Source organism: Nannospalax galili, unplaced genomic scaffold (genome assembly GCF_000622305.1).
Source record: "Nannospalax galili isolate Female #2095 unplaced genomic scaffold, S.galili_v1.0 scaffold169, whole genome shotgun sequence".
NCBI lineage: Eukaryota > Metazoa > Chordata > Mammalia > Rodentia > Spalacidae > Nannospalax > Nannospalax galili.
The window spans coordinates 3,472,171-3,495,274 of record NW_008360327.1 but is presented as its reverse complement, the minus strand read 5'-3'; the positions used below and the strand labels follow the sequence as shown (position 1 = coordinate 3,495,274).

Below are 23,104 nucleotides of genomic sequence, written 5' to 3'. Positions count from 1 at the left end.
TAACTCCCGTGCATAACTCCAGTTCTAGGGGATCTGACACCTTCTTCTGACTTCCATGGGCATTGCATGACACGGGTGCAGTTACACACATGTAGGCAATACACTCATACATATAAAATAAAAATAAAATATTTTTTAAGAAAGAATTTTATCTTTCATGATAAAAAAGCTATCATAAATCTCACATAATATTATAACTTGCCTATATCCATCCCTGGATTTAGATCAGAAAACTTAATGATCTTCCCATTGGAAATGCCTGAGAGAGCAGGAAAATGTGCACTATATAGGGTAGGATGGACAGTACTATCTTACTTTTACAATATGACATATTGGCTGGTACTATTTTTATACAGTAAAGCAATAGTTCTGTAAACACACTAGAAAACAAAATATTTATCTTCTTCAAATAAACTGGTAATTTCACTGAAAGACAAAAAAAATCACTAATTTTACTATAAGAGGTTACAGAAAAGATACATGGTTTTCACAAACAAAAGTAAAACGTGCCTTCTGAATACGTTAATCTTTGAAATCACAAAATAGGACCAAAAGAAGATGGCACCAATTTGCAGACTGTCATTAGGATACGTATACTTCTCAGTTCTATGCTCTGGGCCCTCTCTCAAAAACTTGGACTTTACCAATATCTATCCTCATCCAGAGCAATTTCCAAATAGGACATGCCTTCTCCTGCTGGGCCTCTAGCTCAGAAAGTTATCTTCAAACACACCCTAAATGTTTCAGTGAATGTTCAAGGCCTCCAGGCACAGCTTAGTCTCAGGTTCTGAAAATAGAATCTGGATCAAGCTAACTCAAAGTTGAAGTCTCATTTTATATGAATACATAATGGGCTTCAATAAGTTCCTCCAAAATCCTCAGTAAGTTCACAAAACACAACAGAATTCTGTGTATAAATCAAGATTGGAAGTACCTTGGTTTCAGAATATAGCTCAGTGTGAGAATGCTTGTCTAGAATGTAAAAGGCCCTGGGTTCAATTTCCAGCACCATGAGGGACAAAAAGAATTAAGGTATTTTATAGATGTGCTCAAAAAAATCATGGTTTCAGTTTTTACATTTCCCTATTAAACATATTTCTCAACATGGTTTAGTACTAGAAATATTATGATCAAATTAAAATTTGAAGTGTTACCCAAAACAGGGATGCATTTGAGTAGAAAACACGATGAGCTCAACCAACTGAAATAATCACATGGCTCACTGTGCACTTCTCTGGAATCATTCCATTAGAAAATCACTCAAAATGAGGTAACCAAAATCTTACTGATACGTTAAACTGTACTGAAAATCTAACTTCCACATTATCATCTATAAACTGGTTGTGATGGTGCATGTCTTTGATCCCAGCACTCAGGAGGCAGAGGCAGGCAGATCTCTGAGAGATCAAGGCTGGCCTGGTCTACATAGCCAGTTCCAGCTGGGGCAACAGGGAGACCCTGTCTCAACAAAACAAACAAAAATAACCCCATATTATCACTACAAATACAATTGTAGGATGCAATGTTTTTTTTAGAGAAAAGGATATCTGTGCTTCCAGTATAGAAAGCAAGATGGTGGTCCCTCAGAAAATTAAAACAGAATTATTACATGATCCAGCAACTCTACTTCCAGGTATATCTCCAAAAGAAAAGAAGGCAAGGCAGCTAAGATGGCTCAGCAAGTAAAGCCATTTTCCATCAAACCTGACAATCTGAGCTCAATCCCAAAACCCACAAAGTAGAAGGAGAGAACCAATCCCCAAAAGTTGTCCTCTGATCTCCACAGAGATGCTGTGGCACACACAATCCACCCTTCACACACACACACACACACACACACACACACACACACAAATATATTAGTACACTTATGTTCATGTTCAAACAGCAATACTCATAAATACCCAAAGCTGGAATCAAACCAAGTGCTCATCAACTGATAATAAACAAAATGTGATACATAAATATGATGAAATATTACTCAAGATTTTAAAGGAAAGAAATTCTGACACATACTACAATACACTATGCAAAGTGAAATTAGCCAGTCACAAGAGACCACCCACTACATGATCCTATTTATATGAACTGTCTAAAATAGGCAGATTTGTAGGAACAGAAAGCAGATTAGTAGTTGCTTAGGCCAAGGAGGATGAAGAACAGAGAATTATTGCTAAGGTGTTTCACAAACTTTCTTTATGAGATGATAAAAATGCTAAAAAATTGGCTGTTATGAAGGTTGCATCTATCTGTGGATAAATTAAAAACCAATGGCATGTACATCATCAATAGGTAAATTCTATGGCAGAAGAATTATATCCAATAAAGTCTTTTTTAAAACTATATGAAGACTGCAAAAGGGATTGACTATAACAAATGGTAAAAACAAGCTACATCTGTTTCATGCTCACTTGAATTCCAACTTTTAAATTTATATCTGAGACTAATTTCAATCGGGTCTTTTTTTTTTAAGTTACTGTTGTTTCCTCAAAGAGTAGAATCTAAGAATTAGGAAGTCCAGGGCGGGAGAGATGGCTCAGTGGTTAAGAGCATTAACTGCTCTTGCAGAGGACCCAGGTTCAATTTCCAGCACCCACATGGCAGCTAACAACATCCATAATTCCAATTCCAGGGGATTTGACATCCTCTTTTGACCTCCACAGGCATTGCATGACATGAGTGCACTTAACCTATATTTGGGCAATACACTCATACACATAAAAACTTAAAAAATAATAGATAAAATTAAAAAAAAAAAAAAAGAATTAGGAGCCGGGCATGGTGGCACACACCTGTAGTCCCAGCACTTGGGAGGCAGAGGCAGGCAGATCTCTGTGAGTTCAAGGTCAGCCTGGTCTACATAGTGAGTTTGGGGACAGCTGGGGCTACAGGTAGACCCTGTCTCAAAAAGACCAAAAAAAAAAAAAGAATTAAGAAGTCCAAGCCGGATAAGGAGGTACATGCCTTTAGTCCCAGAGGCAGGCAGATCTCTTAAAATTGAGGCCAGCCTGGTCTACATAGTGAGTTCCAGGCCAGCTGGAGCTACAGGGAGACCCTGTCTCAAATAGACAAAAAAAAAAAAATTAGGAAGTCCAAACAAATTATGAAATAAAAAGTACTAATTAATATCTAGATAAAATTCAATTCTGTTACTAAAAGAAGTGGGAAGGAAGGGCAGCTCTGAGGAGAGGAGAGGGAATCAACTACAGCTGTATATAAGTAGTAGCCAACCCCAAGTTGGCATGGTTCAGGACAGAGTATACCACAGTAAAAGTAGCCATGTTTTTTCATCCTACTATATCCTTAAGTGCCACAGTCATTCCCAACAGCGTTCCCATTTTTGCCAATGCTCTATTTCTTCAGGATTTTTTTTAATGACAAAAGCAGCAGACAGTCAACATTCTTACCATTCCAACCTGGTCAATGGTCTCTCGTACTCTCTCCAAAAGGACAGAAATTATCTCAGGGTGAACAGTTGTGATGGCCCCCAAAAGCTCTCGACCAACCTTTGAAAAGGTCTCTCTGGTAGACCGGGTGACATAAGATACCTAAGGGGAGCAGGGAGGGTAAAAGGAAAGATCGTATTTTTATTATCAGCCAAAACACATTTCCATGAATTTTTCCCACAAAAGAGAAAGCATCTCACATTGCACTTCAGTTCACACCATGTTCAAAACTATGTCAGGACTTCAGATGGCAAACTATCCACCCTGAGGCTGCAGAGAGAATGAAGGAAAGGATGACAATTTCTAATAGTGAGCTTAAGTGCTGGATTCAAAAGGATATCCCAGCAAGGCACAGTGGCACAAGCCTGTGGCCCCAGACACTTGGGAGGCTGACACAGGAGTATCACTTGAACCCAGGAGTTTGAAGCCAGCCTGGGCAACATGGCAAGATCCCATCTCAAAAAGAGAAAGTACAACCCAAAGTGTCATTAGCAACGCAACAGTCCTTTGGGTGTCAAAACTTTTATAAATTTGGGGAAATCACTGAAAATGATTTTTTAAAAAACAGAATATATTTCCATAGAAATGTATAATCCCTCCAAATGAAATCCCTAAACTTAAGAGTTTCTGAAATGTCAGAGTTAACCAATCCCTTTAAAACCATGTCTTTGAAACTTGAATTTACAATCTGTTAATGCCAAGGGCCAGTATTTTTAATACAACAGAACAGAAACATAAGGGGAAAAAAAAACAAAAAAACAGAAAACCTGGAGTATGTCATAGGAAAATTAAATATTGCTTCAATTTCACATAGATACAGAATATAGTTTTTGATAATTGGTCAAGAGCATAATTATTACTCTAGCATTAGATCTTGAAGATGTCATCTAGTATATGTAAAAATACATCTTTTCTCCCTAATATTTTTAGACCACGAAGACAGTCTGGAATTCCGTATGCACAGAAGTCTTAAAGCACCTGCTGGATACAAAGTGTAAGTAGAAGAATGGCTAAAGAGAGTATTTGATGCAGAAAAGAACTTTAGGATATCCATGTCTGTCATTCTCAAATGAGAGCACTGGGAGAGGATGATAAACTCAAAGGGAATCCTTCACACATAATTTTACTTATATATACCCGAACACTTGGAAGGAAACATTTTTCATTAAGATAAAGGGCAAAATTTGTGTCGATTTCTAGATGCACAGAGAACTCCCATGGAAATACAGCCACAGTGGGCTAGTCCCTATACTCTCAAGGGACCAAAGTTCACTCTCTTCCACCATTAAAGATGGTACAGAGAAAAACTGAAAAATTCAAGGATCTCACCTTCACATGAGTAGATGAGGAAATGAAAGCCAGAGTATTAAGTTACATTTTCTGATATAAGATGGCAACTAAACCAAAACTCGTCTCTAATTTCAATGTTATCTACCACCTCATTTAAACTGGCTTAGAAGTCACTCTCCATGTTACTGGCAGAAGTAAAGGAGTAGCACTGAGAGTGTGAGAGAATAGTAAAGGAATTAGAATAAAAGTTACTAATGCCAGGCTGTACTAGATTGTCCATTTCTTACCAAACACACATATGGAATGACATAATACATGGCTTTGAAACTCTCCTAGAAAAATGATGCTCTTAGAATCTCTATCCCCAGGGCTGGAGAGATGGCTCAGTGGTTAAGAACACTGACTGTTCTTGTAGAAGACCCAGGTTCAAATCCCAGCACCCATATGGCAGCTAACAACTGTCTGTAACTCTAGTTCCAAGGGATCTGACAGCCTCTTCTGTCCTCCACAGACACTGCACAACACGGGTGCACTTACCTACATGCAAGCAATACATGCATACATATAAAATAAAAATAATAAATAAAATAAAATTAAAAAGAATCTCTATCCCCATCCACAAGTGCAGGCAGTAATAGCTCAGTAAGCCACGTTTTTCTAAAGCAATACCAAAGAATGGGTGAACAATCCAAAAGAAAAGGCTCATAAAATTTCATATTCTAACCTCATATATCTCCAGAACAATAATTTTGATGAAGTCTTCATCCACATTGGTTATTCTGGCCCGAGCCATTTGAGCAAATGTAGTTAGAAGGCAAATCTCTTCTGAGCTGTTCATGGAAGAAAGACACTTCTCAAAGTTCCCAAAGTGTTCTGGATCTGCAAGTTCATATCAAATCAAGAAAATTAAAATGGGAGAAAGAATAAGCTCATGTACTTTAATTGCTCTATCAGAAAGAAAGAAGATAGAAATATAAGAAATTTACAAATATTTAAAGATACAAAGACTCTTCCTTGTTCCAAAATGGTTCTCTATGAGTATCAGGAAGAAGGCTGGATGAGATGGGCCCTAAAAATTCCAACACAACCTCAAATACAATGTAGACTCAGCGGAGACAGTTAACATTAAACTATGCCTCATCTGTCTCAAAAAGTCATTTAATAAAATTAAATGAGGTAGAGAACAGTGGTGCAAGTCATCTACTCAGGAGGCTAACAAAAACAAACAAAACCACTGACTTGCGTGTAACTGGTGAAGTGCACTGTGAACTGCATAGCACTACTACTGTCACTAGTATCTCCGCATTGTCTCAGACAGCACTGCCAACTCCACAGACACACTTGAATCTGTTGGGTGATTTTCAGCCACAGGAATGCAGACAATATAAATGTAAACTATGAAGGCAGCAAACAACTCAGCACAAACATGGCAATCCAAGTAAAGGTAATTAGCTCATGAACAGAAATTAGAGATAAAAAATTTGCTACAACCACTCAGGAGGCAGAGGCAGGCAGATCTCTTTAAGATCAAGGCCAGCCTGGTCTACATATTGAGTTCCAGGCCAGTTGGGACTGCAGGGAGACCCTGTCTCAAAAAGACAAAAAAAAGGGGGGGGTACTAGAGAGATGGCTCAGTGGTTAAGAGCACTTGCTACTCTTGCGGAGGACCTGTTCAGTTCCCAACACCCACACAAAGCTCACAACTGTCTGAGCTCCAGCAGACATAGTATGCATGGTATGCACATACATACTCATAAATATATAAATAAATCTTTTTTAAAAAGAAAGGAGGAAGGCATTCTTCTGATAGAATTTTTTAAAGAAATAATGCAACAAGTCAACAATTCTTTTGCATTAAAACATCTGAAAAACCAAAGATAGTTTCACCAAATTTCTTATATTTTCAAATAACTTTGCGCTATACTCACCAAACTAATGTTCATTTTCTATCACCAATTTGGATTTATAATACAAATCACTATATTAGAACATTCTCAGAATAATGACAATAAGATTTATCATTCCAGCTTAGAATGTTTTAAGACACATATCAAGACAGAAGCCTTAGCATTTAGCCTTAGCATGAGAAGGAAAGACAGAAGGGTTGCAGGAAACTAAAGTCCAGATAGACAACTTCTTGCCCAGAACCTAATGCTCCATGGAGAGGCTAGGCTACTATTGCCTCTTCATGGCCTAGAGTCACATCCATTGCACAGCTGAGCTACACAGCTTCTACAACTGCCTCAGCTTGTTAACTGAGCATCTGGGTGGAGGAAGATGGCATTACAGAGGAGACCTAAAAAGGACTAAACTGTGGAAACCATGATGCTAATCATCCCAGGCACCTACAATGAACTGTCCGTGTTTACTATTTCAGCCACAAAATCTGTAGGCAGGGAGCAAAGGTTGTAAAACACAAGTCAGACCTAGAAGCCCATATCCAACTATGGTAGCAAACTAATGCAAGTACCTCCCCCAGGACAGTGAAAAAGCATCTTATGAAACAAAGCAGTGTAAAAAGCTCACAGCAGAGGCTGGGCATGGTGGTGCACGCCTTTAATCCCATCACTTTGCAGGCAGAGGCAAGGGGATCTCTGTGAGTTCAAGGCCAGCTTGGTCTACATAGTGAGTTCCATGACAGCTAGGGCTACAGAGAGACCCTGTCTCAAAAAGACCAAATAAATAAATAAATAACCTCACAGCAGAAAGACAAATTAGCTAAACTGGATTCCTGCAAAGTACATATCCACACATATCCATACATACACACATATACAAGCACACAAATACACACATACACAAAACAGACACACACACATACGCAAACACATACCTGCATACACACACACATATAGATACATACATAGACACACACATCCCAAACACACACATACCTATAGGCACACATAGACACACCACACATACACACACACACACATACACATAGGAATAAATGTGGAAAGAGAAAAATAAAGACATCGATCTAGTAAAGAAAAAAAATAACAATGGTAGTGCACATCTTTACTTCTAGCACCTGGCAGGCAGAGGCAGGCAGATCTCTGTGAGACTGTGACCAGTCTGGTGTATATAGTGAGTTCCAGGCCATCTGGAGCTGTCTCAAAAAGACAAAAAAAAGAAAAAGAAAAAAAGAAAAAAAAATAATGAATGTCTGCAAAAATTACTTTGCATATAATACAGGTTTGATTTTTCTGTTGTTTGTTTTCTAAAGAGTGGTTTTCTTTTAAGCAATGCAGAGATTTGGAAATTTAGAAAACAAATTTTGGTATGTTTTGAATCCTGTTAATATTCTGTTGTTTTATACCAGATTTTCCTTAATATGCAGAGTAACTGTTAAAAATTATATCCTAAGCCGGGCATGATGGCACACGCCTGTAGTCCTAGCACTTGGGAGGCAGAGGCAGACAGATCTCTGTGAGTTCAAGGCCAGCCTGGTTTAACCAGGGGGTTCCAGGACCGCTGGGGCTACAAAAAGACCTTCCTCAAAAAAAAAAAAAAAAAAAAAAAAATTATATCCTACTAGTCTGATTTTTATTCATTTTTAACATTACAACACAAACAAATATCCTATAGCTCAATGCCAGTATGACATTAAAACTTAATCAGGTCTTTACCAAAATTAATATTTGTTGTTCTGGTTGGTGCTGAGGATTGAACCCAGGACCTCATACATACTAAACACACTCTACCACTGAGTTATACTCCCAGTACCCCAAAATTAATTTAAGGTACATCTGTCTACCTCTTTATCTACTTCATAAAAACAATACAACTAAAAAGAAACAAAAAAAAAAAAAAGAAAGAAAAAAGAAAACTCAGTGGAAGAACTGGGCACAAAACCTTAACTCATTTCCAGACAATTAACCTCACTTATTGATCTGACTTGAATAATTTTACATATGCAAAGAAAGAATTCATAAAAATTAGACCATTGCATTTTTGACACACTATTTGGAACTAATCACATTTGGATTTCAGATATGCCATCTTCTACCTAACAAATCCTAACAAAGAAAAGTAGTCTCTTGAACTTCAAAAATCACTATGCCCTACTGTGTCTAAAAGCAGAATTAAAACCATGACAGAGAAGTTCACAAAGGCAGAGAAAGCTGGCACTGCCTGCCCTGATCAAGTTGTACCTTGAAGTTGCCTCTTGCACTCAGCTGGCTGCAGGGTGAAGCAGAGCTGCTGCAGATCCCCACTGTCCACCTGGTGCATGAGGTAGAAGAGTTTCCATAGCATCTGGACAGACAGCGTCCCAAAGGGCATTTCAGACATAAACAGCCAAATGCCAAGTCTGCACATTTCAAAAAGAACAGAGATAATTTTATATTGGATAGTTTCACCACACTAAGAAAATGAAGCAAACGTTCAGCTCTCACATTGCCACAACTTTTCTAACATGCACGCGCGCGCGCGCACACACACACACACACACACACACACACAGACTGAGTATCCCTTTTCAAAGATTCTTGCTATGGGGCTGGAGAGATGGTTCAGAGGTTAAGAGCACTGACTGCTCTTGCAGACAATCTGAGTTTAGGTCCCAGCATTCACATGGCATCTAACAACCATCTGTAACTCCAAGGGTTCTGACACTTTCTTCTGACCTCCATGCGCATTGCATCACATGGGTGCACTTATATACATGCATGCAAACATTCATACATATAAAATAAAAATAAATAAATTTAAAACAAAGATGCTTGTTATCATAAGTACTTGAGATTTTTTTTGAATACTTGCATATATATAATAACGTATCATAAAGGAGACTGAAATCTAAACATGAAAGTCCAATGCACAATTCACAATAGTCAAGATTTGGAACCAGTTTAGATGTCCATCAAGAGATGTATAAAGAAATGTGGTATATACACACAATGCAATTTTATTCAGCAGAAGGTGGACCATTTGGGAAGGAGAAAGGGATCAGTCAGAGAGGGGAGAAAGGACAGAAAGTCTGCGGTGGGGGCAGGGAGGGATATGAGCAAAATATAATGATTATATGTATATGTTTCATGTATACTTTACACATGAGCCCTAAAGAGAACTTTGTATGATATGTTTCTGTGCATGTGTTGACTTTGACACATCAAACAAAGTAAAATGTGGACTTTTCCACTTATGACAACATGCTAGCACTAAAACTTTTTGGAGCATTTTGTACTAAGGATGCTCAATCTGCATATAACATCAACACATTCCATCCTACCTAAAACAAAGGCAATATTTATTGGCATTTGTGATGGCCAATCCTGGGTGTCAACTTGACTGGATCTGGGATTAACTGAAATGAGAGAGATCTTCTTGATTGGATCATCTGAAGCTGGAGGACACACCCTAAATGTGGGTGTTACCTTCTGATGGCAGCCCATATAAAAGGCCAGGGCAGAGGAGAGCATTTACTTTTTGCTGCTTGCCTTCTCTTGCTGGTGAGAATAGAATATATACATACATATACATATATTGTATATATATGTATATGTGTATATATGTATGTGTATATATATACATATACATATATATATTCATTCTACTGGTTGTTTCTTTAGAGAACCCTAATACAGAATTATCCTAAATTTATACATGAAGCCATATATCTGGCATATAGAGAATATTAAGAGAAAGTTGAATTTTTAAACCAAAGATCCTTTATAGACCTCAATGACAGAGGCTTTCCCCTAGATGCAGATGTGTGTGCTAAGTTATGTACAAGTATAGGCCCAAGAGTGATAGGGTTACCCTAGGGGCAGGGAAACTAAAGACCAAGAATTTACTAAAGAAATAGATGAAATACACCGACATTGCTCTAGACACCCATTTATGTATACTTTCACCCTGATCGTCCTTCCTAGCCAGGAAGCTCTCACCAATTAACAACCTCTTACCTTTTAGCTTTCAGCACACGTAGGACAGCTCTCAGAAACAGCTCATCAAATTCAATCTGCAGTTTCTCCATGGAGTAGGGCTGCAGTGCTAATCCCAGGCCTGTGCTATGGCTTACATACTGCGCCCAGTGGTCACTGACATAGCTGAGGGTCATCCTGAACATGAGGAAAGACAGTATAGCCCTTTCAATTACTCAGTATCAGCACCTTTACATTGCATTTGAAGAACTGACATACTCAACATTTACTGAGAACCTAGTATCTTCCAGTCCAAAGGTAGTTTTAATGAGAACCATAAAAACCCACCCTCCTGGAGCATGCAATAGTGGAAAGCACACAGAACAAAATTAAGTAAACAAAGGAGAAGAGGGAATAAAGAATGTCTCAGATAGAGGGGGCATGGCAAGGGCAGTGGAAAAGGCTTCAGTCAAGAGGGACATATGGAAAATTTTTCTGCAATTATAACGTCTGAGAAATATCTATGATAGATGCAAAGAAAGGTAAGCCAACGGAGGAAAAAGATTTATTCATGTAAATATTGACATTTTGTAGTAAAGAATGAATGATGGTCTTAAAACAGTAATCCATTTCCTATAGTTATTGAGATAATAAAATGAGAAAGCAAAGTCCTGACACATAGTAAGCATACATCTATGTATCATATACATGAACTAAAGAACCAATCATATGTATAACTTTATCAAGCACAGTCAGAAAACAAATGTCTGGGGGCAGGAGAGGTGGCTCAGTGGTTAAGAGCACTGGGTGCTCTTGCAGAGGACCTGGGTCTGATTCCCAGCACCCACATGGCAGCTAACAACCATCTGTAACTCCAGTTCTATGGGATCCAATGCCCTCTTCTAACCTCATGGCCGTTGCAAGACGCGGATACACTTACATACATACAGACAATACTCATATAAATAAGATAAAAATAGTAATTTTTTTAATTTTTTTTTTATTTTATGTGTATGCATGTGTTGCCTGCATGTAGGTCAGTGCACGCATGTCATGCAATGCCTGGAGAGGTCAGAAGAGGCTGTCAGATCCCCTGGGACTGGAGTTATGGACAGTTGTTAGCTGCCATGTGCGTGCTGAGATTCAAACCCTGGTCTTCTGCAAGAACAACCAGTGTTCTTAACTGCTGAGCCATCTCTCCAGCCCCCAAAAATAAATAAAATTTAAAAAAAAGAAAACCAATGTCTGGATGGACTTCTGATAATAACAGATAAATCGGCTTTTAGCTTTTTTTCTTCTTCTTTAAAATCTGTGTGTATGCTGGGCATGGTGGCACATGTCTTTAATCCCAACACTCAAGAGGCAGAGGCAGGTGGCTGAGTACACAGCCAGCCTGGTCTACATAGTGAGTTCCAGGCCAGCTGGGGCTACAGGGAGACTCTATCTCAAAAAGACCGAAAAAAAAAAAAAAAAAAAGTGAAGAAGGGGGAAAATTTTGTCGTTTTATGAATCATTTTTGAGGAAGGAGGTTGGAAAAATAATAAGCCAATATATGTGCTATAGGGAATAATCCAGCAAAGACTGATTACATAGAAAAAAAGAGCATGAAAGCAATGCAGAGAAAGGGAGCACATAAACTCAGAATTCATGAAAACACTTGATAATAAAACTATATAATCCATTTTTCACCCAAATACATCACAATGCTTACCCAGTTGAAATAAGAGTTATTTAAATAACAAAATTTTTTAATGATTTACCATAAATTAGAATAAGAATTGGGAAGAGGCAGGCTGAAGATGGCTCAGCAGTTAAGAGCCCTAAGTAGCCCTGCTATTCTTGCAGACAACCAGACATCTTAGCAAGTCAGGCAGCTCATAACTGCCTGTAACTCCAGTTCCAAGGAATTCAACACCTTCTGGCCTACACAGTCACAGTCACACATACATACACACAAATAGAAATAAAATAACTGGGAGAGGGGTGATAGAGAAACACTAAAGAACTAGTGCCCATTTTTCATAACCCAGTCAGTGCCCATTCCAAGACAAAACAGGATGTAGACAGAAATAGGGAACAAAGGAAGCAAAAAGCCTATAGCTTCCTTGACCCTTCCTCCGGCCCAGATTTAACCCAGCAGCAGCTTTGAGGATCAGAACTCTAAGAACAATTATCTAACAAATCAGTTGCATCTAAGATAATTAACCAACTATTATCACTAGAAACAATGATAAATTTTCCATCTTGTAGATAAGTGGAAAATACCTCAGTATTTTCCTGAGTATAAAATGTCCATGATTCCATTCATAGAGTATCTGTGTGTGAGCAAGGTGAAAGCAGAAACAGATGCACCAACAGCAGCAGTACCTGATCATGTAACCAATGCGTTTCACAAACTGCCTGTAACGGGCCCTGTTAAAAGTTTCTAGTCCCACAGCCAGAAGTTCCACTAATGAGTTGGCAAAGGCAAAAATTTTCATCATCTCTTGAGGTCTTGTTGTTTCAGGTAAATAATCACCTAGAAGTTAATTGGTGAGAAAAGGAAAAAATTATAGTACTTTGATACTTCAATGAGAAAACCAGGATGGAAAGGAAGTAACAATCCCATTACTCTGGCTCTTACATCAAAATGAATTAGGGAACTTGAGGGAATATACATAATTTAAAACAAGGTATTTAACCTCACTACCATGTAAGCTAGTCAGCCCTCTTCATTTAAGTACTAAGCAAGAAATTACAAACACAAGAGAAAGGAGGTTTAGAATAAGTAGGCACAGAAATACCCCATCCACAGCCCATCCACAAGGCAGGACTTGATGCTTCCTTATGTGGAGCTTGTGCCACTACCAACCTTCATTTATGACAAAAAAATTATCTACCTTTTGCTTTAAACCCAAGAAGATGCTGAAAGAGTTCATGAAAAGGAAACTGGGACAAAAGGATGACCAAGTCATCTTCATTAAGGAGAATCCAACTGGTCTCTGGGTCTTCATCCTAAAGGGAAGATGCCAAATCATGTCAGCTAACTAAGGTGAGATCACACTATGGTCTGGAGTTAAAGGGGTGAAATCATCCCAAGTCTCAATGTGATCCTTATAGATTTTTCCTCAAGGGCCAAGAAGTATATAGTCTCAGATCCATAGAAAGCCTGGAAATTCTCTGAAATTACAAGCATAATTTACATGTATCTGGGTAGTATCCATTGTTCAGTTCTCTTTAAATGTCCGTTAAGAAGACAGAAATAAAACAATTCTCTAGAACGAGGACCTTACTATGAGACCCCCTTCACTGACAGAATCAATTAAAGAACCCTATTCTACACGACAAGTTATCTTAGCTACAACTCTTTCTAAAAATCCAGGTCTACTCCCTTGCTCAACAGACTTTTGAAGAAGCAGTATTTGCTACAGATGCCTCAAATTCTGAAGGCTGGACAACAGTAACAGTGGTCAAGTACAGAGATCATGGAGGGAATGCCTTTGGAGTCTTGTTTGATACAAAGCCTTAAATTAGAAATTAAGTTGACTTGTGTCCCCATATATACTAACACTAAATTAGGGAAGGATGTGAACATATCAATTCACTAATTCATTAATAATATCCTGAGCACATTCCTTTTGATCCTCTGATATGTCTACTATAGTTTAGTTCTATTTTCACCCCCCATGATTCATGTGTTGGAAGCATAAAACTGACAGTATAAGGAGTTGATATGCAACCTTTAAAAGACAGGACTAGGTCGGGCGTGGTGGGCGCACACCTGTAGTCCCAGCACTTGGGTGGCAGAGGCAGGCAGTTCAAGGCCAGCCTGATCTACATAGTGAGTTCCAGACCAGCTGGGGCTAGAAGGAGACCCTATTCCAAAAAGGCCAAAAAATAAAAAATAAATGAGAGAGCCTAACATTTGCCCCCCTCCTGTGCCAGATGAGAAATCATCACACACTCTTTCTCAGAGAAATTTGCAAGTCATGGAGGGTTGAGTTTTAAGGCAAGTATAGCGATCTGGAGAAGATGTGAGTCAACACCTTTTTTTTCTCAGTTCACCAAACTGGAAACTCTGCAATATCTCTATATAAATAATGTGTATTTTCATGAAGACCACCTGGACCAAGTCTTGAGGTACCTGAAAAAGCCTTTGGAGACACTCTCACTTACTTGGTGCAGACTTTCAGAGTCAGACTGGTATTATCTGAGTGCGCTAGCATTTGTCAGCTCAAACACCTAAATCTGGGTGGTATCCGACATATTTATTGGCATAGTCAGTCCTTCCACTTTCCACTAGAAAGACTGACAACACTCTGCAGACCCTAGATTTGGAAGGCTGTCTTTTGAGTCCACCTGACCTCAGTGGCCTCCTGTCTGTCCTGAGCCATTACTCCCAGCTCACCATGGTCAATTTCTATGGTCTTATCTCTCTGTGAGTGGCCTGAAGAACTTGCTACAACACATCGCCAGTCTGAGCCAGTTGACACTCTCTGCCTCAGGAGTGTTATGGAGAAGAGGGTGATGTCATCATAGAGAGCTCTAACAGAGTTTGTACTGAGCTCATAGACACACTGAGGGCTGTTAGGCAGCCCAAGACCGTATGCGTTCATCCCATTTCTACTATAGATATAAATATGAGCACCACTTCTATGACCTGAGAGGCAAGGGGGGGCGGCTAGTGAGAAGTCCTTAAATCATTGATAGTGTTTCCTTAGAAGAAATTAAAGAAGTCCTCATAGGACCTCTTAGTAGTTCTCATAGAAGGCTGCTATGGAAGGAGCATGTCTGGCCCTCACCCAGCTCTCAAACTTCCTGTTTTGAGGTAAGATTACCTGCCCTATGCCATTTATTATGGGGCCCTCGTCAGCGCTTGTGTCACGCTACTGAGACTTTCACTCTCTAGTACTGTCAGCTCATTAAATCTTCTTTCCTTATAAAGCTATTTTGCTTCAGGTGTTTCAATAATGCAAAATGGAATAACACCATGTACATAATGACTAACAAGAGTCTCAGAAGCTCTACTTAGAGCAGTATTTTTTGACTGTAGCTGAACATTAGAATTACCAAATGGGGGCTGTAGAGATAGCTCGGCAGTTAAGGGCACTGGCTGCTCTTGCAGAGGAACTGGGTTCAGTTTCCAGCAACTTTATGGTGGCTAACTATTGTCCATAACTCCAGTTCCAGGGAACCTGACACCCTCTTTTGATCTCCGTAGGCATTGCACCTACACACATGCAATACACTCAACACATAAAATAAAAAAAATAAATTTTTTTTTAAAGAAAGAATTACCAGATGGGCTTGAAACACTTGGATGTCTAAATGTGGGCCAAGGCAAGGTTTATAAATTGTCCACATGATTCTTATGTAGAGCTAGCTGTGAGGAACAAATGATGTGAATAAACCACAGTACCTTCCTCCCCACAGCCTATTCTAATCCAGCTGAATTCTTTTTTTTTTTTGGAATTTAATATTTAAACATTTATTTATTTATTTTTTATTTAATAACCACATGATTAGAAGAAGCATTTCATTGGTTTTAACATAGTCAACAACAATTTCCAGAGCAAGGATACATCTCTTTCAAAAGTGGCTGTAAATTCTTAGGTTCACAGATGCCTTAATACAGTTATACAATATTGAACTCAGTATAAACCCTGTAAGACATAGAATTGAATGAGTTTTTTAATATTTTATTTATTATTTTTGTTTTATGTGTATGAATGCATGTATTGCCTGCATGTAGGTAGGTGTACCCAGGCCATGCAATGCCCGCAGAGGACAGAAGAGGCTGTCCCCTGGAACTGGAGTTACGGACAGTTGTTAGCTGCCATGTGGGTTTTTAACCTTTAAAAAAGATCTCCATTCCATTTTAAAATATGCTGTTTCCAAAGCCAGGTGTGGTGGCACAGGCCTTTAATCCCAGCACTCCGGAGGCAGAGGCAGGCAGATCTTTGTGAGTTTGAGGCCAGCCTGGTCTACATAGCGAGCTCCAGGACAGCTGGGGCTACAAGGAGACCCTGTCTCAAAAAGACAAAAATTAAAAAATAAAATAAAATATGCTGTTTCCTACAGAAAGAGTCATTTTTAATGCTACTAACATTTAGATGTTTGCACATGTGTCTCTAATCTCTATGTATCTGATTATCACTAGTCACAGTTGGTTACACTCAGATCCTTGGCACCTGAGTATAGAGGGGCGCCAACAACACAGTGGACAGAAACAGGGATGACAGAGTATATGGGCTCCAGTGCGGGGGCGGGGGGAGGCTATGGGATCGTGCCATTTGGAAAGTGGGTATATAAATGAATAAGATTTTCTGGAATGTTCTGTATTATATGCGCACAAAAAACCCAGCTGAATTCTTAATCTTCTCATATACTACCTAAGTTCTTTTAGGGGGTGGGGTGTTTTTTTTTTCTTTTTGCTTGCTTGCTAGTTTTGTCAGGTTTTTAATTGTTTGGATTGTTCTGTTGGGGGAGGTAGCTTGTTTTGGTTTTTGTTGTTGTTGGCTTTTTTGGTCTGGATTTTTTTTAGTATCTTGCTATCTAGTCCAGGCTGTCCTAGAATTTGCAATCCTTCTTCCTTAGCCTCCCAAGCACCATGCTCCCTGACTCCTAACTTCTGGAATTCTTGAATTCACTCAACATTTTTATTTACTTATTTATTTCTATTTTACATATATGAGTGTTTTGCCTGCATGTATGTAAGTACACCCACATGCGCAATGTCCACAGGTCAGAAGAGGATGTCAGATCCCCTGGAACTGGATTTACAGATGGTTTTAGGTGTCATGTGGGTACTGGGAACTGAACCCAGGTCCTCTGCAAGAGCAGCCAGTGCTCTAAGCTACTGAGGCATCTCTCCAGCCCCCACTCAATGTTTTTACTGAGTGCTAATCAAGAACCAGGCACCAATGCAGAATCTGTCTCTGGAGTTAAATATAGGGAACCTACCAGAAAGTATTTCTTTTTTTTTTTTTAAGAAAGACCACTCTAGAAAAAAATAACAAAAAAAATAATTCTACTACAATCTTTCAAAGACAATTTATGCCAGCTTCTGAGAAGTTCTCTTAGGCTCAGCCTCCAGCCAAAGGTGTTTGCACTCCATCTCTTCCCACCACCTGCCTACCTGTGCAAGTCACAGGAAGCCAGGAGGAACAAAGCAAGAAACAAGAACACTCATTTCTAAATGGACACCTGGTGCAATATACCCACAGACTCCCCAGAGCAGCATGGGTGTCATGCTGAGACTGCCGCCCAATTTCAATCCTTATACAGAGAGGGATCTTAGCTAATCTGGTCATTGGGCATCTTAGAATATCAAATCAAGATTTGAGGAAGAGTTCAAGTTTTATATTACATTTATTTAAGTATTTATTTATCTTTGTGTGTGCATGTGTATGAGCACTTGTGCACATGCCACAGCAAATGTGTGGAGGTCTGTGCCAGTTAGTTTTTTTGTCAACTTAACACAAATTAGAGTCATTTGGGAAGAGAGACCCTCAATTGAGAACTTTACTCCATAAAACTGGCCTAAGGAATGTCTGTGGGGCATTTTCTTGATTGTTGATGGTGGAGGGCCCAGCCACAGTGGGATTGTAACCTGGAAGTATAAGTGAAACAAACACCACGCCCCAAGTTGCTTTTGGTGAGTGTTTTATCACAGCAACAGAGAAGCAAACTGGAACAAGGGCAAAGGAAAACTTTTGGGAATCAGCTGTCTTTCCAAGTGGGATCAAACTCAGGTCTCTACCCACTGAGCAATCTTGCTCACCAAATCAGAATCTGAGCCACAAAGAAGCACTAGAGCTGATAATGAGCTGGAGGAAAACTTCCTTACAAATATATCACTAACTAGTTTATGGAAGAATAAAAGATCAACAAGAATTATCTTAAATTTTTTAAAAATTATCGCTAGATTTTGATCATTAAATTCTCTTCACAGTTATTCAGACCAGGCTGTCTATAGTGAGACTCTAATCCCAGGAACTTGTTACTATGCAAAATAAAACCCTAACATTAATTTCACACAGGATTATTCGACTTCATTTTCTGGTTCCCAAATTTGCTATCTGAACACTTCTAGAGAAGAGAGGCAAGGCAACACACTAGGGGGAGAAGTCACTCCAGAGCCTCTGTATTTAATGAGCATATGATCTAGGACAGTTCACCTTACCCTCTTGTACCACAATTTCCCCATCTGTAAAATGAGGGTCTCAACATACTTACTTCATAGGCATGTCGGTGGTGAGAAAACATGGGAAAGTACTTAGACCAATACCTGACACATACAAAGAGCTCAAAAATTATCAACTGAAACAACACAGACATGTTACCTCTTCTCCCCCTTCATCTACAAGTGTCCAAGTCCCAGACGCAGGCCCCGAAGATGATAGCTTCCACTCACTGGGCTTCATGTGACACAGAAATTCTGCTCGATTGCTAAAGGACAACAGACATGAATATGACCACATAAACACAGAAGAGCCTGACATGAGTGCATTCTGGATCATTTGCTCACACCAAAAAAGAATCAGAAATCTTCCTGCCAAATGGTTCAAATTAACAAATAAGGAAGCAGAACTGGCTGAAAATCAGGGATGCTAAAACCTCATAAATTTCAGTAGAGAACCCACGGCCACACTGAATTATTAATGCTGACTGCTCACTCACCTCTTTATTCTCTGCAGTCCTTCTGTAGTGATCACAGCTTTACAGTTCAGCACTTAAATCTGCCACCCCTGCCTCCCAGCAGAACTAAATCTCTTCTTCTAAGGAATATAACATCTCACAATGACATTTACAATGAGAGATAAACCCACTTTAAAAAGGAGACCACGCTGGCCGTGGTGGCGCACTCCTTTAATCCCAGCACTCAGGAGGTAGAGGCAGGTGGATCATTGTGAGTTCAAGGTCAGCCTGGTCTACATAGTGAGTTCACAAGGTTAAAAAAAAAAAAAAAAAAAAAAAAAAAAAAAAAAAAAAAAGGAGACCACAAAAATGATTAATAAGTAGCTAGAAGAGGAAGAGTCACTTTGGAACAAGGAATATCAAACTCAAAGAAAACTGCAATGTGAAGTTCTAGAATGGGGGCACTTCCCTTAGCAGTTCTCTTTGGAATAAGGCAGTGAAGAAAACCAATTCTTAGAAGTATTTTAAATTTTACTTCACAAAGCTCTTCCACACTTACTTGACAGGAGACATCAGCAGGGCAAGGGACTGCATAAAATGAAAGACCCCTGATGGGTTATTCAACACTTTGATCTGAAATCAGAAAACGAAAAAATATACTATAGAACACTATCTCAAGTATCTATAACACAAGCAGTGCAACAACCAAGATGCTACTGAAAACAAGCTAAACCTGACATCTACTCCAGAAGCACAAGATACAGCTTGTGGCTACCTGGCAGCACTGCGGTGCTCAAAGAGCAAAGGGGCCTGGGCAGCGGGCATCAACTATCTGCAGCAGCTTGGGAGGAAGGACAGTCCTGCTATTTTAAAACCAAGATGAACAAAACCAACACAAAATATTCTCCTCTTTAAAATGATTTAGGCATCATGCCACCGGAAATATTAAGATAAGGAAACTGTGGTGGAGTTGAACTTGGCATACATCCTGCTGAGTGTTCGCTGTAATAAAACAGTCAAAGGCACGCAGCAGAGAGGAGAAACTGTAAACCATATGGTCAACTTCAAAGTACATAGAGTTGCTAGCAGGCCTGGAGTCTCTGCCGTGCTGCTAGTAGCTTCTATTTCACTTGTACCAACCATGGCATGAGACGGATTAATTTAGAAAGTTGTATTGAGTACTGCAGAAAATAGTCCTGGTGAGTCTTCCTGCACAGAAATATTATAGAATTAAATAATGCTGAGTTCATCAAGCTAGCTAGATCAGAACTGAACTTTTGTCAATTCTGTAAAAATTCCTTCAATTATAGTGGCCCAAGAAGTTCTGGCATAATTCCTCCTACATGTATACACTAGATCTGGTTTAAGCATCTTATAGAAAGGGCTGAGTGTGGTGGCACATGCCTTTTAATCCCAGGAACCATGAGGCAGAGGCAGGTGGCTCTCTGTGAGTTCAAAAGTTCAAGGCCAGCCTGGTCTATAGTAAGTTCCAGGGCAGCTGGGCGTATAGGGAGACCCTGTCTCAAAAAAAACAAAACAAAAAAAAAGAATCTTATAAGGGGCTGGAGAGATGACTCAGTGGTTGAGAGCTCACTGTTCTTCCAGAGAACCAAGTTCACTTCCCAGTACCCACCTCAGGTAACTCAACCACCTGTAACTCCAGTGCCAGAGGATCTGACACCCTCTGGCCTCCATGGGCATGTATATACATGTGGTGTACAAAACTCACACAGACACATACACATAAATAAAAAATAAATTTTTAAAATCTACTTAAAAGCACTAATTTAAAGAAGGCCTTGTTTGTTTAGCAATTTCTTCAGGAAAAACACCTAACAAAACCTCTACCCCAACCCAAAAAATCAGAAGATCATCATCATACCTGTATGAAAGGAACAGCCCACTTACTAACACCAGCTGGGCACCGAAGAATGTGGTTGAGGAGGAAGAGATGATCTCCAGGACAGCCAACTCTTTGCAACACTGACACCTGAACGATAAAGGACTCACGGCTTCACTAACTAAAAGAACAACTGGACAGTGACCTAGCAGAGTCATTTACTCCATGATGAAGTTCATGCAACCACCCTTTCAAGAATACCCAGACAGAAGATATACTGCAGTTGAGTTTCCACCCTAGAGACCTATAAATCTTTAAGTACTAGGATAAAAACAAACAACAACAACAAAAAAACACATCACATCTTAAGCAGCTTCTATACAAATCTAACTGTTATTTTCTGATAAGTTACAAGTCACTAATATTCCTGGCCAGGTAAAAAAAGATTTAAGACAATCAATATATTCTATTCTTGGCTGGAAATAGTTTCTTAAATCCAAACAAATATGCTTGGAACACCTCCCTACGCCTAAGAACTGTAATATGGGACCCTTAAAAAAATGCAGTTAATGTTGAAAAACAGAACCAATAAACAACGACACACCTAAATTTTCCAAATCCTGACACCTTTCTTCTCTTAAAAAAAATGTTTTAAGTATGACTAAGTTCATCATCAAACACAAGCAGACATTGGGTGAGTGAGCAGCCGGGCTTCAGATGTGGCAGACTTCCCACACTGCCATTTCTTCCTAAATTCGACTCTAATCTGAAAGCCAGAGTTCATTAGAGAGAGAAGTATCTTTTGCTCAATAATGCACTAGACAAATAACTTGTTACAATCAAAGAAAGTCACTAGCTCATTAAATGAATTAGCTAAAAAAGCTGAAGAAAAAAAAATAAGACATAATTCTTAAATTGTCCAAGCCATATAAAAGACTCTGTCTATATCTGTTCTCTTACCAATTTCTGCAGCCAGAGAAGAATATCACCATGGAACTGAGTATCTTCATTCACTCTCCTGGTGAACATGAACAAGACACTAATGCACTCCTTTATCTGACACAGATCAGAGGGAATACTTTCTGTCGATTTAGAAGCTATAAATTAAAGAGAGGATTACATGAGCCCCTATAAACGGTAATGCGGAAGTATACTTTCAGTTTCTTCACTTAAAGTAAAACATTTTTAAACATATTTAAAACATTTAGCTCAGATAAAAACCCAGAGGTTCGAGACCGCCAAAGAGTGCCAGTTTCTGGCCTCCCTCTGGCATAGGGACTGAGCAGGGGCCTGCCTGAGAGCGCCTGGATCCTGCCACCACATGGTGATAAGAGGTATGCAGTTTGGGAGTTTTCTAGATAGACCCACCAAAGGGGTACTCCAATTGCTTCACCCTGCATCCCTGTTCAGCATGAAAGAAGCCAGAGCAGTCTGTGTCCTGATCCCTATTTTCAAATTGGGTAACCTCTTCAGAGGATGGTGTGATAAGAAGAAGTTCCAGGGGACTATCAGCATCTCTCAAAATGTCCAGTAATTGTGGTGGGTCACCTGTCCTCTTGATCAAGGAGGCTGGGGAGACCCCACCAGATGGACTTGAACCAGTGTCCAGTCTACAAAGAGGAGGGTCAACACAGAGGAATTATTTCCTCTATGCTTCCAAGTGAAGCCAACCATGGTCAAGCAGGACCTTTGACTTGTCTTCACATAGGCAGAACTGGTAAAAGAAAGGAGCCAGGGGCTCCTCCCAAGCCCCATGTGACCCCTGAAGAACAGATCCTCAAACAACCTTAAGAGTAAAAATAAATTGGTTTATCTGGGCCAACTCTATGACCTTAAACACACAAAAGGAAAGTATAACCAAAGATTAAAGGGGCCAATATAATTTCTTAAGAGTTCATATGCATAGCTAAAAGCTACATGATAAGCAACAATGCCAGATAGGAGATACCTTCTTTCAGCTGTTGGCGAGGGTCGCCAAAGGGACTCCCAGATAGAAACCCAGCATAGAACTGGCAAAATGAACAGCAGACCCCAATATT

At 39.4% G+C, this 23,104-nt stretch overlaps 1 protein-coding gene across 1 annotated transcript in view; it reads right to left on the bottom strand.

Moving 5' to 3' along the window:
* The window catches only part of Epg5 (ectopic P-granules autophagy protein 5 homolog), a 134,241-nt gene that overhangs the window by 87,651 nt on the left and 23,486 nt on the right, over positions 1-23,104 (bottom strand). Inside the window, exons 4-13 of the mRNA XM_008825915.3 lie at positions 22,026-22,162; positions 21,108-21,215; positions 19,785-19,858; positions 18,931-19,036; positions 13,486-13,600; positions 12,974-13,124; positions 10,649-10,804; positions 8,894-9,051; positions 5,461-5,615; positions 3,408-3,548 (exon numbers count right to left, since the gene is read on the bottom strand). Coding sequence (XP_008824137.1) covers positions 3,408-3,548; positions 5,461-5,615; positions 8,894-9,051; positions 10,649-10,804; positions 12,974-13,124; positions 13,486-13,600; positions 18,931-19,036; positions 19,785-19,858; positions 21,108-21,215; positions 22,026-22,162 — 1,301 coding nt within the window. The remainder of the gene's footprint in view (positions 1-3,407; positions 3,549-5,460; positions 5,616-8,893; positions 9,052-10,648; positions 10,805-12,973; positions 13,125-13,485; positions 13,601-18,930; positions 19,037-19,784; positions 19,859-21,107; positions 21,216-22,025; positions 22,163-23,104) is intronic.